Source organism: Thermobia domestica, chromosome 7 (assembly GCF_964235325.1).
Source record: "Thermobia domestica chromosome 7, izTheDome1.hap1.1, whole genome shotgun sequence".
Lineage (NCBI taxonomy): Eukaryota > Metazoa > Arthropoda > Insecta > Zygentoma > Lepismatidae > Thermobia > Thermobia domestica.
In genome coordinates, this window is record NC_137460.1 from 220635044 (window position 1) to 220647897 (window position 12854).

The following is a 12854-nucleotide window of genomic DNA, read 5'->3' on the forward strand; positions in this document are numbered from 1 at the left end:
TTGAGGTGACAAACCATCAACCCCTGATGCATGACCATTAGGGAAACTATAAATAGTTTTGACACCATTCCACTATCCACTATGATTTTAGGGTCAAGGTCGTTCGGAGGATCGGGTAAATTTAGATCCCTGGGAGGAGCTGGATGTTTACTTTTGAGATCGAGAAATGTTTCCTCGTTTATTGGAGCCAAAATATCATTAGAACTTAACAACCTTAGGGCCCCTCTGGTATCAAAGTCAGAAATTTTTGCTTCTATTATTTTCGCTAAGTTTGGAGTGTGTTCTTTCCCTAGACGAGATGAACAATCTGTTGACACAGTTTCGTTTAAATTCTGTTTAATAATCTGTGTAATGAATTTCGTGCTGCGTTCCTTAGGGACTTTTAGATAGGCAAACGAAAAGGTTAACAAATTTTTCCACGGGAGGAAATCATTCCTATTTACACATACTTCTATTACAGATGCTAATTTCTTTGCGACTGCATTTCGAGCCCCTCTTCGAATTCTCTTTATTAGCCATATGGTTGACTTTAATTTTGCAAGTTTTTTTTTTGTTTTTTTTTAGCAAAATCTTGCGTAGTAACTTCAGATTCTGATATCACATGTTTTCTCGCCTTGTGTATATTCAAGCCCTTCCTGGTTGGAAAACTTTTTAGACACTGAGGGCAAGAAATTTCATCATTTTCCGTTGAAATGGATATATCTGTTAACGAATTTAATTGATTAATATTCTTTTCAATTTATAAGAATTTTTAACTGAACAGAAATAAAAAATGTAGCAGCAATAAAGAGCGATAACACACTAAAACAGTTCAGAGAACGTGAGCAGCCCCAGAAGCTTTAACAAAGTCAAGCACACAGCGAACTATATCACTTGAATTCCCCAAAGCGCGGGTAAGAACATAAGGCAATCCGAAACGTTCTCTGAGAGCTGAGTATTCAGGACTATCAACAAGAATGTGCTGAATACTCAGCGGGACTATACACTCCTTACAGGACGGACGGTTCAATCTCCGCAGCAAGTAGCCATGCGTCAGATGAGAGTGTCCGATACGCAGACGCGCCAGGAACGCTTCATCTCGACGACGATGGCACGAGGACGTACGCCATTCTCCTAGCAGTGGCTTGACTGCACGTAACTTAATGTCAAGAGCCTAGTCCCAATCTGCTTGCCAGTGAGAGCGCAACAAAGAATAGAAATGATGCAGAAGATCCGAGCAGGAAAGGCTATGCTCCAGGGCAACGCCGGTCAAGGCGTCGTTCTTGGTAGCTGTGTTAGCACGTTCGTTTCCCCGAATGCCGACATGACCCGGCACCCAGCAGACAACGACGACACAACCCTGTTGCTGCAATTCATGGCATCTCACAAGCATGTCCTGCACGACAGAGTGCATACTGAAGACATTCTGTAGACTCAAAATCACGGCCTGAGAATCGGTGCAAATAAGCACACGACGCAGAGATAGCGTGAGAGCGTGTTCTAAGACAAGCTTAACTGCAGTCAATTCAGCAGTGAAGATGGAACACATGCGATGCAAGTGGAATTCTGAGCTGCCCTAGTCGGTTACAAAGGCACAGCCTACAGAATCCTCATTCTTAGAACCGTCAGTAAAGAACACACTAAAATCGGGGTACAGATGAAACAGTGCTGCAAACTCTTGCTGGTACACCTGGGAACTAGTCTGCTGTTTCGAATGCAAAGACAAACGTAAATCATGGAGAAGTAGACGAAATAGCCTGGATGGAATAGCACAAAAGTGAACCAACGAAAGAGAGGGCCATATGAAATCGTCGGCAAGGAAACTCTCACACTCACGAATGTACCATGGACATGTAGAACGAGGACGTGCAGCATAGCGCTCGTATATCCGATCACCACACAGACATGGTCTACACGGGTGGTCTGGAATACAACGCACATGCGCAGAATAATTAAGAAGTAGTTTGCTGCGACGAAATGATAAGGAAGGTTCATTGCCCTCAGCATACAGACTGGCGACGGGACTAGTTCGGTAAGGGCCAGTAGCAAGACGAATACCCAGGTAATGCACTGTGTTAAGTTGTCGTAACAGAGGAGCACGAGCAGAACTTTAGACAATACAGCGATAGTCTAACTTGGAACGAATTAGACTACGGTACAAACGAAGCAGAACAGTACGATCAGCACCCCACGTGCGGTGGGAAAGGACACGAAGGACAATCAGAGCTCGAAGACAAGAGTACTTCAGATTCCGAATATGTGGTGCCCACGAAAAGCGACGGTCAAACACTAGACCCAAGAAACGGACTGTATCAACGAAGGACAAACGGGTGCCACCGAGGTACAATTCCGTGTCAACAACGCAGGTACGTTGCCGGCAAAAGTGAACACATTGGGATTTCTCGGTGGAAAAGCGAAATCCAGTCTCATTCGACCAGCGAACAAGACGATTGAGAGTCAGTTGAAGCTGTCGAGTAATGCCGCGAAGGTGGCGGGAGCCACAGTAAATGACAAGGTCTTCAACATAAAGCAGACCAGACACAGGAGCCTGGATCTGCGAAAGAACACTGTTGACAGAGACAGCAAACAACGTGACACTAAGGACACTGCCTTGTGGAACACCATTTTCTTGTACAAAGCGCTCTGAGAGACTAAATCCTACACGCACTCTAAAGTGTCGCTCGTGAAAAAAAATCGTGATAAATTGGACCATATTACCACTAACACCCAAGTCATACAATTGTTTGAAGACAACGTAACGCCATGTGGTGTCATACGCCTTCTCTAAGTCAAAAAATATTGCCACAAGATGTTCTCCGTTTAGGAAAGCATCTTGAATGTGACCCTCAAGATAAGCAAGATTGTCAATACTTGAGCGGAAACGACGAAAGCCACTGTGAAACTTGCTCAAAAGGGAATGCGATTCCAAATACCACACCAGGCGCTTTCTTAAACGGAGAACATCGTGGGGCAATATTTTTTGACTTAGAGGAGGCGTATGACACCACATGGCATTACGGTCTTTTAAAACAATTATATGACTGGGGCCTTCGGGGGCATATGGCGCAATTTATCACGAATTTTCTTCACGAGCGCCACTTTAGAGTGAGTCTGGGATCTAGCCTCTCAGAGCGCTTTGTACAAGAAAATGGTGTTCCACAAGGCAGTGTCCTTAGTGTCACGTTGTTCGCTGTCGCAGTCAACAGTGTTCTTTCGCAGATCCAGGCTCCTGTGTCTGGTCTACTTTACGTTGACAACCTTGTCATTTTTTGTCGTTCCCGCCATCTTCGCGGCATTACTCGACAGCTTCAACAGACTCTCAATCATCTTGTTCACTGGTCGAATGAGACTGGATTTCGCTTTTCCACCGAGAAATCCCAATGTGTTCACTTCTGCCGGCAGCGTACTTGCCTTGTTGACCCGGACTTGTACCTCGATGGCAGCCGTCTGTCATTCGTTGATACAGTCAGTTTCTTGGGTCTGATGTTTGACTATCGCTTATCGTGGGCACCACAAATTCGGAATCTTAAGTACTCTTGTCTCCGAGCTCTGAGTCTGCTTCGGGTCCTTTTCCACTGCACGTGGGGTACTGATCGTACTGTTCTGCTTCGTTTGTACCGTAGTCTAATTCGGTTAGACTATGGCTGTATTGTCTATGGTACTGCTCGTGCTTCTCTGTTACGACAAATTGACACAGTGCATCACCTTGGTATTCGTCTTGCTACTGGCGCCTATCGAACTAGTCCCGTCGCCAGCCTGTATGCGAAAGCCAATGAACCTTCGTTCACATATCGTCGCAGCAGACTACTTAATTATTCTGCGCATGTGCGTTGTATTCCAGAGTACCCTTTTAGACCATGTCTCCGTGGTGGTCGGATATAAGAACGCTATGCTGCACGTCCTCGATCTACACGTCCATGGTACATTCGTGGGTGTGAGAGTTTCCTTGCCGACGATTTCATATGGCCCTCTCTTTCGTTGGTTCACTTTTGTGCTATTTCCCCATGGCTACTTCGTCCACTTCGCCTTGATTTACGTTTGTCTCTGCATTCCCAGGTGTCTCTATTACGTTTGTCTCTGGGTAACGGGCTACTAGTTCCCAGGTGTACCAGCAAGAGTTTGCCGCACTGTTAGATCAGTTCCCCGATTTTAGTGTGTTCTTTACTGACGGTTCTAAGAATGAGGATTTAGTGGGCTGTGCCTTTGTCACCTACGAGGGCAGCTCAGAATTCCATTTGCATCGCCTGTGTTCCGTGTTCACTGCTTAATTGACTGCAGTTAAGCTTGTCTTAGAACACGCTCTCACGCTATCCCTGCGTCGTGTGCTTATTTGCACCGATTCTCAGAGTGTGATTTTGAGTATACAGAATGTCTCCAGTATGCACTCTGTTGGGCAGGACATTCTTTTGAGATGGCATGAATTGCAGCAACAGGGTTGTGTCGTCGTTGTCTGCTGGATGCCAGGTCATGTCGGCATCCGCGGAAACAAACGTACTGACACAGCTGCCAAGAACGCCGCCTTGGCCGAGGTTGCACTGGAGCATAACATTCCTTGCTCCAATCTTCAGCGTCATTTCCATTCTTTGTTGCGCTCTCACTGGCAAGCAGATTGGGACCAGGCTCTTGAGAATAAGTTACATGGAGTCAAGCCACTCCTAGGAGAATGTTGTACTTCCTCGTGCCATCGTCGTCGAGATGAAATGCTCCTGGCATGTCTGCGTATGAGCTGATGGAAAAGCTGAAGTAGATCGGCAAAAAAGGCTTACGAGTGAGGAATGTATAACGAACAAATACTAAGCGGACGAGAGAAGTAGACTCGCACCGCAACTGCTTACAGTCGAGAGAGAAGGTGAGTCTGCCGAGAACAAACAGAATCGGAGACGCGGAATGCCACGCCGCCAGCAGCGTGACCAGCATCTGATTTATCACATCTGTACATAGAGTACCCAGAAAGAAGGAAGGACTGGGTAGGCTAAAAATGGGTGTTTTGCAAGCAGACAACAACTGGCGAGTGGTCGGAGACCAGTTGTAGCAATTTCTCACAGTGAGTACAGAAGCCATTCAGGTTCCACTGAAGAAGCACCATACTGGAAGAAATCAATGTTTAAGGCGAACTTTCCCACGTGGTCAAATCACAGCCCACTCAGTATCCATGAGTTCGTCCTCCACCATGTCAGACTTCAGAGAAGCTGCAGCTGGCTTACGAACTGGAGTAGATTTCGGTCTCTTCGGAGAGAGAATCGTGTCGTTCAACCTGCGGATATGCTGGCTAAGTTTCAGGCCAGTCTTGTAAGGTGATCGGCGATGGGTTGGAGTACGCCGAAGACCACCAGTAACCGTAACAGGAGGAGGTTTCGGACGTTCGCTCGGCGTTACAGCTGGAGGCTTGGGATGTTCGCTCGTTGGTGCAACAGGGGTCTTAAGAAGTTCGCTCATCTTTGTAACTGGGTTCTTCGAGTCAGAACTACGCTTGGGGACCAAGTCCGTTTGGGTGGAAACGTCGAAGGTCTGTGTAGCTACAGATTTCCGAGAAATAGCAGCGACAGTAGCGAAGGGAACAGAAAGCGAGGAAGGAAAGCTTTCTTTCAATCGACGCTTCGCATCTGTAACAGAAATCTTCTCGACTACCATGAGTTCTCGCGCTGATAAGCTGGACAATCCCGAGACCAAGCACAATGCTCTCCCTTGCAGTTAACACAGAAGGGCTTGGTCGCTTTACAGGGTTCTGCACCATGACTACCCTGGCCACAATTCGCACAAAGAGCAGCACACGCATTACATGACGTGCTGGTGTTCCCAAAATTTTGACATTTAAAGGAGCGCAGAGGACTAGGGTTGTAGGGCCGAACTTTTAAACGATAGTAACCAGCTTTCACAGACTCCGGAGGCGTGGGCAGACCAAAAGTAAGAATCAGTGACTGAGTAGCGACTAGTTCACCTGACTTTTTACTTTTGATTCGAGCTACCTCTACAACGTGTTGGTCCGATAATTCCGACTTGATCTCCTCTTCGGAGGCATTGAGGAGATTCCAACACGATATTACCCCTCTCGAAACGTTCAGCATACGATGCGGTTCGACTGACACGTTCACCGGTCCAATGGCAGTTAACTTAAGTAGCTTCGCCGTTTGGTTTTCGTCCATCGTATCCACCAATAAAGTGCCATTCCGCAGTTTCTTTATGTCTTTAACCTGCCCGGCTTGATAAGTAATAACTTTATTGATTACAAAAGTTGATAAGCCCTTAATAGCACTCGGACGGTTTTCGTCAGTACTGGCACTATCAACATCTTTCTCTTTAGTTACAAGATATTAGACAACACGGGTCGCGATACTTGTCTGTTCCTCAATTTGACTACCATTTATTGGGCTTCTTTCGTGAGGGAGAGCCCGGTTCATTTGTGAAAGATTTTTACCCACGAAAAAGGAATTTGTTGGGAACATGTATAAAGGAAAAAAGGGTGTGAAGTCGCACCAGGGCGTTAATGGGGAGGACTAACGCAACCCCCTGGCAATCCTTTCGCCACGCCCACAAACTTAGGATCAGCGTGGGGCCGACGCGGTCAAGGGGAATGGGCGTGCAACAAAACCATTCCCATCGACAAAAACGCGTGGCCCCGGAAAAGGAAGAAGTAGAACTAAAGAAAAGAGACCTCACCAACAAAAGGATAGACCCCCACCAGTCCAAAAGGAGTGAAACAAAAAAAATAAAAGTACAAAAAAATCCGCACCTTGTTTTATTTTTTTTGGCTTTTTTTGTTTTAGGATTTTTTGTTTTTTTTTAATTTTCTCAACATTTGGGTTTTCGCCAGAATTTTAAGTCAAGTTTTGATACAGCACACCAGACCAAAAATTTTTCCGGATGCAGAGGTGTATCTACCATTTCATGCGGATTTTTTTTTGGCCAAAATTTTGTTTGTTTGCTTCACCTGACAGATAGAAGTAAGCTTCGTCTGTACACTTCGTTTCCAATAATGTCTGGGTCATCAGCACTTAACGCATTCAACTGATCTGCAAAATGCAGTCTCCTTTTTGCAATGTATGTTCATTTTTGAAGTAGTTGCGTTTTGGATGGGAACATTTGTAGGTGTTTTCGCAGAATACGCCAACATGTTGTTACGGACATTGCGTTTTCTGCTGACAAACGTCGCAGAGATTTTTTAGTCGGTTATTCACAACAGATGCTCGCACTATTGCAATACGCTGTTCTGTACGCTCAGTTGGTCTGTATCCCCCTATTCCAAGTCTTGTAACATTGCTAGTCTTATTGAAATAATTAACATAACGCCATATAGACTTGGTAAATGGTGTCCATGCACAATGATTCTCCAGTCGGAATCGTCGTTGGGCACCAACAAGGGAGCGTGGTTCAATGGACCAAGTCACGAATGATATTTTCTGTTACAACTTAAGTATACGGTCCGCCACTGTTATACTGGACTATGCGACCTGAAACAAAAAATATAAAGAGACTGCCTCCCGTATAATGCTGTAGCACCCCATTACGAACAATAATGATATTGATATATTTTGTAGCGCGATCAATTCTGCGTACGTTAATATAAAATGTAAGTACGATGACCATCTAGATCAGACCTAAAAATCGGTTTCAATTAACATGACGGTCTATGGGAGGAGCGAAAAAAAGTAGTTTTTTTTACGATATTAAGTACGTGAACATAGGAAATGTTCAACAAAAAACTAAAAATAAGAAACTATGGACAAAGAGCTTTCTGAAAATGTATATCTTATTATCTGGAGAAAATCACGTGATATGAAAATCGGTAGACGAAAAAATGTATATGTACAGTTGTTTCTTTCTTTTTATATTTACAAAAATTTTTTATAGTTGCATGACTTTTTTTGGAGTTTTTTATTTTATTTCTCTTTTTGGAATTTCGTATTTTATGTTTTTTTCGATTTTCGTATTTTATGCTTTTTGGATTTTCGTAGTTTATTACTTTTGTGTGGATTGTCTTATTTTTTTGTCGTTTTTTGGTTTGTCTTTCTTTATTTACATCCTAGGTTCATCGTCAGGTTTGTATGGTGACATTGCACTTCCGTCGAAGTGCCTATTTATGAAGTCTGAAGGAGCTTATATCGTTTCGTCAGTGTGTCTATAGTACCCGAGATACCATATTACTGCCATTACGTGTGCGCAGCAACCTGCAGTTCTTGCACCGTTGTTGCAAGCACAGTAGTGTGCTTTGATGGCTTTGTGTCCATCTAAGTCCAAATCACACAGAATGTACAGCATGTACTGCTTACTGCTCGAATGACGTTATTGCATTTTACCTCTTACAAGCATTGGAATTGCTTGCATATGTTCGGCATAGTCAGGATGATGATTATCTTTTACTATCGAGAACTCATATTCTCCATTGAACGCGTGGTCGAAGTAGTATGACTTGGCTAGACTTTGGATGTATGTCGAGCCTAGTTCGTTCATGTCTCGTTCACTCAACTCTGGGAATTCTGGTATTTCATCAGCTGTCATCTTTTGAAACGCTGCTCTCACTTTGTTCATCGGCTGAACTAACGGAGCTAGCCAGTTACGTTCATTGATCAAGCTGAGTAACTTCTGAGCCGCCTGAGCTTCATTCTTTCTGTATCTTCTCTTACCGTACGCATTGTGCATGGCGGCTACAACTGTCGTGTCTCTAAGTAGACTTCGTATTATTCTACTCATTAACTGTCTAGACAAGTACTTATATTTTTTAAGGTCTTGATTCGCGTTTTCGATTACCCAACGGACAGCTGTGCATTCTCTTGATTTATTTGCCTGAATGTCATCCAACTGTTTATTTCCTTGGTGAGATACGGGTATTTTAACTACAAATCCCTTTTCTTCAAGCTCATTTGCTACATGGAAGAATCCTCGGTCTAGTACGAACACATGACCTGTTTTGTACAACATCTTGAACCAGGTTTGATTCATTATCATGTGGAGAACTGCTCCGTCTGACGAGTTTCCATCCCAGAAGTCATCGTCCGATTTTCCTAGTACGGACTGTATGTATCCGTTCGGAGCACATATCACCATTGGCTTTACACAGTTTCACTTTTTATGTCCAGAGTATGACATTCTTTGATACCAAAAATTGAGGCTATTATTCAAGTACAAGTACGTACCATCCCACACCGTTATTATCGATTCATCGTTAGTTCCGTACAATATATTTGCGAAGATTGATTGGTTATTTTTGAGATTAGCTCGAAAGGCATCTGCATCTTCTTCTGTTTCTATTTTTACACTGATATGTTTTGGAACGAAGTTCATCTACATTGACTGACGAGCATTCTGAATACATCTATATCACCGCCCGCTAGAGTCACCCGCTCTCCTCTCGCTGTAAACTGCCTGTCGAAAGAACGTTTCGTAGCGTACGACAAAAACAAAAAATTGGCCGCTAGGTGGCAGGGTCAGCCGAGGCTTGTTCTCAAGTTTCATGTATAATCTGGTATCTTTTTTTTCTTTTTACAATTCTTTGAAGAAATTGTTGTACTTACATTCTGTATTGATTTTATCCCTTGTATTATAGTATTTTACTTCCAATAAATAAATGAACAAATTCCACTGATCTATTCACTAAGTAATAGAAAGACAACACAGAAAAGAGCGCAATAGACCTACTTGTATATCAAAATTATCGTTAGCTACATCAGTCAGTAAGTGCTATTCGTGATTTGCATTACATTTCTTTCACATGTAAAAAAATAAGTAATATTTATACAAAAATATATACATAAATATTATTCGTCATTTTTTCAAAGTAATAAGTCCAAAATATCTCGAAACTACGGGAAAGAATTAAACTACGATTTACTCATTGATAAAAAAAACTAATCACTACACATTGCTTGTGTTAACTGACCATTACCACCAGTACCATTATATTATTATTATTATTATTATTATTATTATTATTACTGTTGATTCAAAGAAGTGCGACTAGTCGTCGCAAACACACAAGGATGCCATTGAATATAATTTAATTTACGTACTATAATGTGTAATCAGGATTGTTATCCATCTCCCCAAGATACATTTTTCAATATCATTCATCTTTTTTCTAGGCTTACCCAAGAAACTTTGTAATATATATATATATTCCGCGTGGATTTTCCGTGAGAATGACACACTCCACCCACTTCTGTTTCAATAATAATAATAATAATAATATACGAAATATGTTGGAAATTTGCAACACTTCCGTTTCACAGCTTAAGAGTCTTTCTTGAAAGGGGTTTGAATTTGCAGGAAAATCGAAACGCACTGTTTGTATGTTTTCTGGCTATGTTTGTCAGAAGTGGTTTCACAATTCGTTCACTATTATTTCAGATAAAAACAACTGGTGCTTTTCTTCGTTGGGACACTTCAACAAAGTGCAGTGACGCAGAACTGGAATGATATACTGACTCATATTACGTAGTAAATCTCCTGATTTCTTGAAATGCGGTATTGCACTCTCCACGAAGTTCTGTAGTGCTTTAGTGAGGCGAACGAAACACGGGTTAGGGTATTGAAGTCCGCCTTTATCCAAATAATGGATGAGGCCCATTAATGGTGTCCCTGTTGGTGGAATTGATATGTTAGTTACACACGAACTACACACTGTTTTTTCTTCTATGACGCGCACTAAATAGCCACACAGTAATGCCTGAGATGCTGATTCCAGATTAATATGAAGTGGTCCATTTGGCTCACGAATATCCTGAAGGAGGATTTCTATCTCCGGAGGAAGCCTGATAGAATATCCTTGAGGAATAGTTTGGTTCCTCGATCGTGCTGTTTTAGTACACATATCTAATTCATCATGAGCAACATTGGCATTAGGGGATGATATCAAAAGACCGGATTTTAAAATTCTTCTAATAGCATTTTGTGCAGCTCGAGCATCCGTCATATCGTTGCTTCCTCCTCCCATTCTAACTGAGCTGAACATTGCCTCAACTGGATCGCCAGAAAATTTTCGCGTCAATACATAAAAGAATCCATTTTCAAGTAGATAAACGACACAAGAGGCTGTAGATTCTGCAGTGAAAAGAAGGGCATTAAATGTTTCGTTTGTAAGTCCTTTGGCACCACACTTTTTAGATTCGACTTGAATTTCCCTCACATAATTGCAAAAATCATTTTTCAGCCAAAGAAGTCGTTCATCGGTCACAGAATAAAACATCATTTTTTCCGGATTATTCTATCGAACATATTGTGTTTTGTCACTAATATCATGCACGGAAAAAAACTTGTACATATTCTGCATAAAGCGCACTGTTGAACCAATCTGTTCAAAATCTACTTCAGAAGACATGCTTAGGTTATTTTCACTTAAATACTGTAAAGCTGCAGTTACGGACGGTGAAAATAATTGTACTGCGTACGAAACGCTCATTTTTTCGAAAGAACTGTTCAATGTGTTTTCTGGTTAAATACCGAATTGGTGTAACCACTAAGTTTTTCTGTAGTTTATAAACTTGGAGCTGATAGTTCCTTCTCTATCTGCCATCTCATGGTCTAAAAACTGACTTCTTACATTTTTTATTAGATGACAATAGTCATATGATAAAAAAAAGCTGCCGTTGAGGATCGCAGGGGTGTTCAATGCATGGTTTTAGGTCACCACCAGCAATTTGCTTAAACATGGACACATTTGTTTTATGGTTATCTCTTACAAGGCGCAAAACATAAAATCCACACTCTTCAACAGCTTGGATAACATGATCAACCAATGTTAGTAGTTCACTTCCTTGTAGACTTCTTACCAAAAAGTAAGCAACTGGAATTGTGTATTTTTGGATAACCCATGAATCACAAAACACAGAAGCTTATTTGCTAGAACAGGGTTTATTCCTATTTCCTCTTCGTAAACACCACTTGCCTCTACGAGTCCGAAAAATTTATCTTCGTCTTTGTTGTACGTCATTCTTTCCTTTATTGCCATTTCGTCACAAATAAGGGAGGAAACCTTTTCCAAAGAACTTAAATGTTCAGCTCCTGCCTTCAGCTTTTCTTTAATTAGAGGTGAAATACCGGGATCGCACTTAATTCCTCAGAATAATTTATCCAGTGTAGTTCGTGAAGGAGCTTTGATTAGCTTCGATTTTCTAGCGTATTCGTAGCCTTTAGGAGACGCTATTCGCCAACAAATACAATAACGGAGAGTTAATTCTGACCACTCTGGACGCTGCTTTTCGAAGTTTCTTATTTGATCGATGATGTACACTGCCATCTGATTACCTCCTTTGGCTGAATTCTTTATTGTAGTGAGGGATTTTATTTCGGGACAATTATCAATCTTTTTCTTAGTTTCATGTAGTTCTTTGTCTAATTCTTCTATTTTCTTTTCAAGCCTATATATCTTTACCCTGAGCTTTTCATTTATTCTTTTTTGGTGGTCTATATATGTTTTAGTTAAGATATTAACTTGTATGCCAATATTACATGATGTACTAGTAGAGTCACACAATTCTTGTCCTTTATCGTTTACGCTTCTGTCGTCATGGTACTGAATCTTTTCTGGAAAATAAAAAAAATACAAATAGTTACAGATAAAAATGTATTTACGTTTACGTATGAACAAAAAATCAACACAAACAACGCTTCACACTGACATCATTATTGAAAGTTTAATTCAAATGGGTTGGAATGCACAGAAGATACATCAATCTATATTCTCACTATTCGACGTGAGAGAATTAATTTCATTGATAATAAAACACTGTTCCTTCTGAGAAAAGATCACAACTTGATTTTGCAGTATAAGATACAAATTCTACTGTTATTTGTGTTGCATTTTCTGTTTGAATCTCTTATCTACCCTTTATGAGCAAGCTCTACTTTATGTAAATGTCGCTTTTCAATAAATTGGTTGTCTA

At 41.6% G+C, this 12854-nt stretch overlaps 2 protein-coding genes across 2 annotated transcripts; both read right to left on the reverse strand.

The window, feature by feature from the left end:
- Positions 1-5603: 5603 nt before the first annotated feature.
- On the reverse strand, positions 5604-6122 carry LOC145689561 (uncharacterized). The gene has a single exon (XM_081763739.1). It carries the CDS (start codon positions 6120-6122, stop codon positions 5604-5606), a length of 519 nt encoding a protein of 172 aa, XP_081619865.1.
- Positions 6123-10294: 4172 nt separating this feature from the next.
- On the reverse strand, positions 10295-11161 carry LOC145689562 (uncharacterized). The gene has a single exon (XM_081763740.1). The coding sequence runs from the start codon at positions 11159-11161 to the stop codon at positions 10295-10297; it is 867 nt and encodes a 288-aa protein (XP_081619866.1).
- Between the last annotated feature and the right edge of the window lie 1693 nt (positions 11162-12854).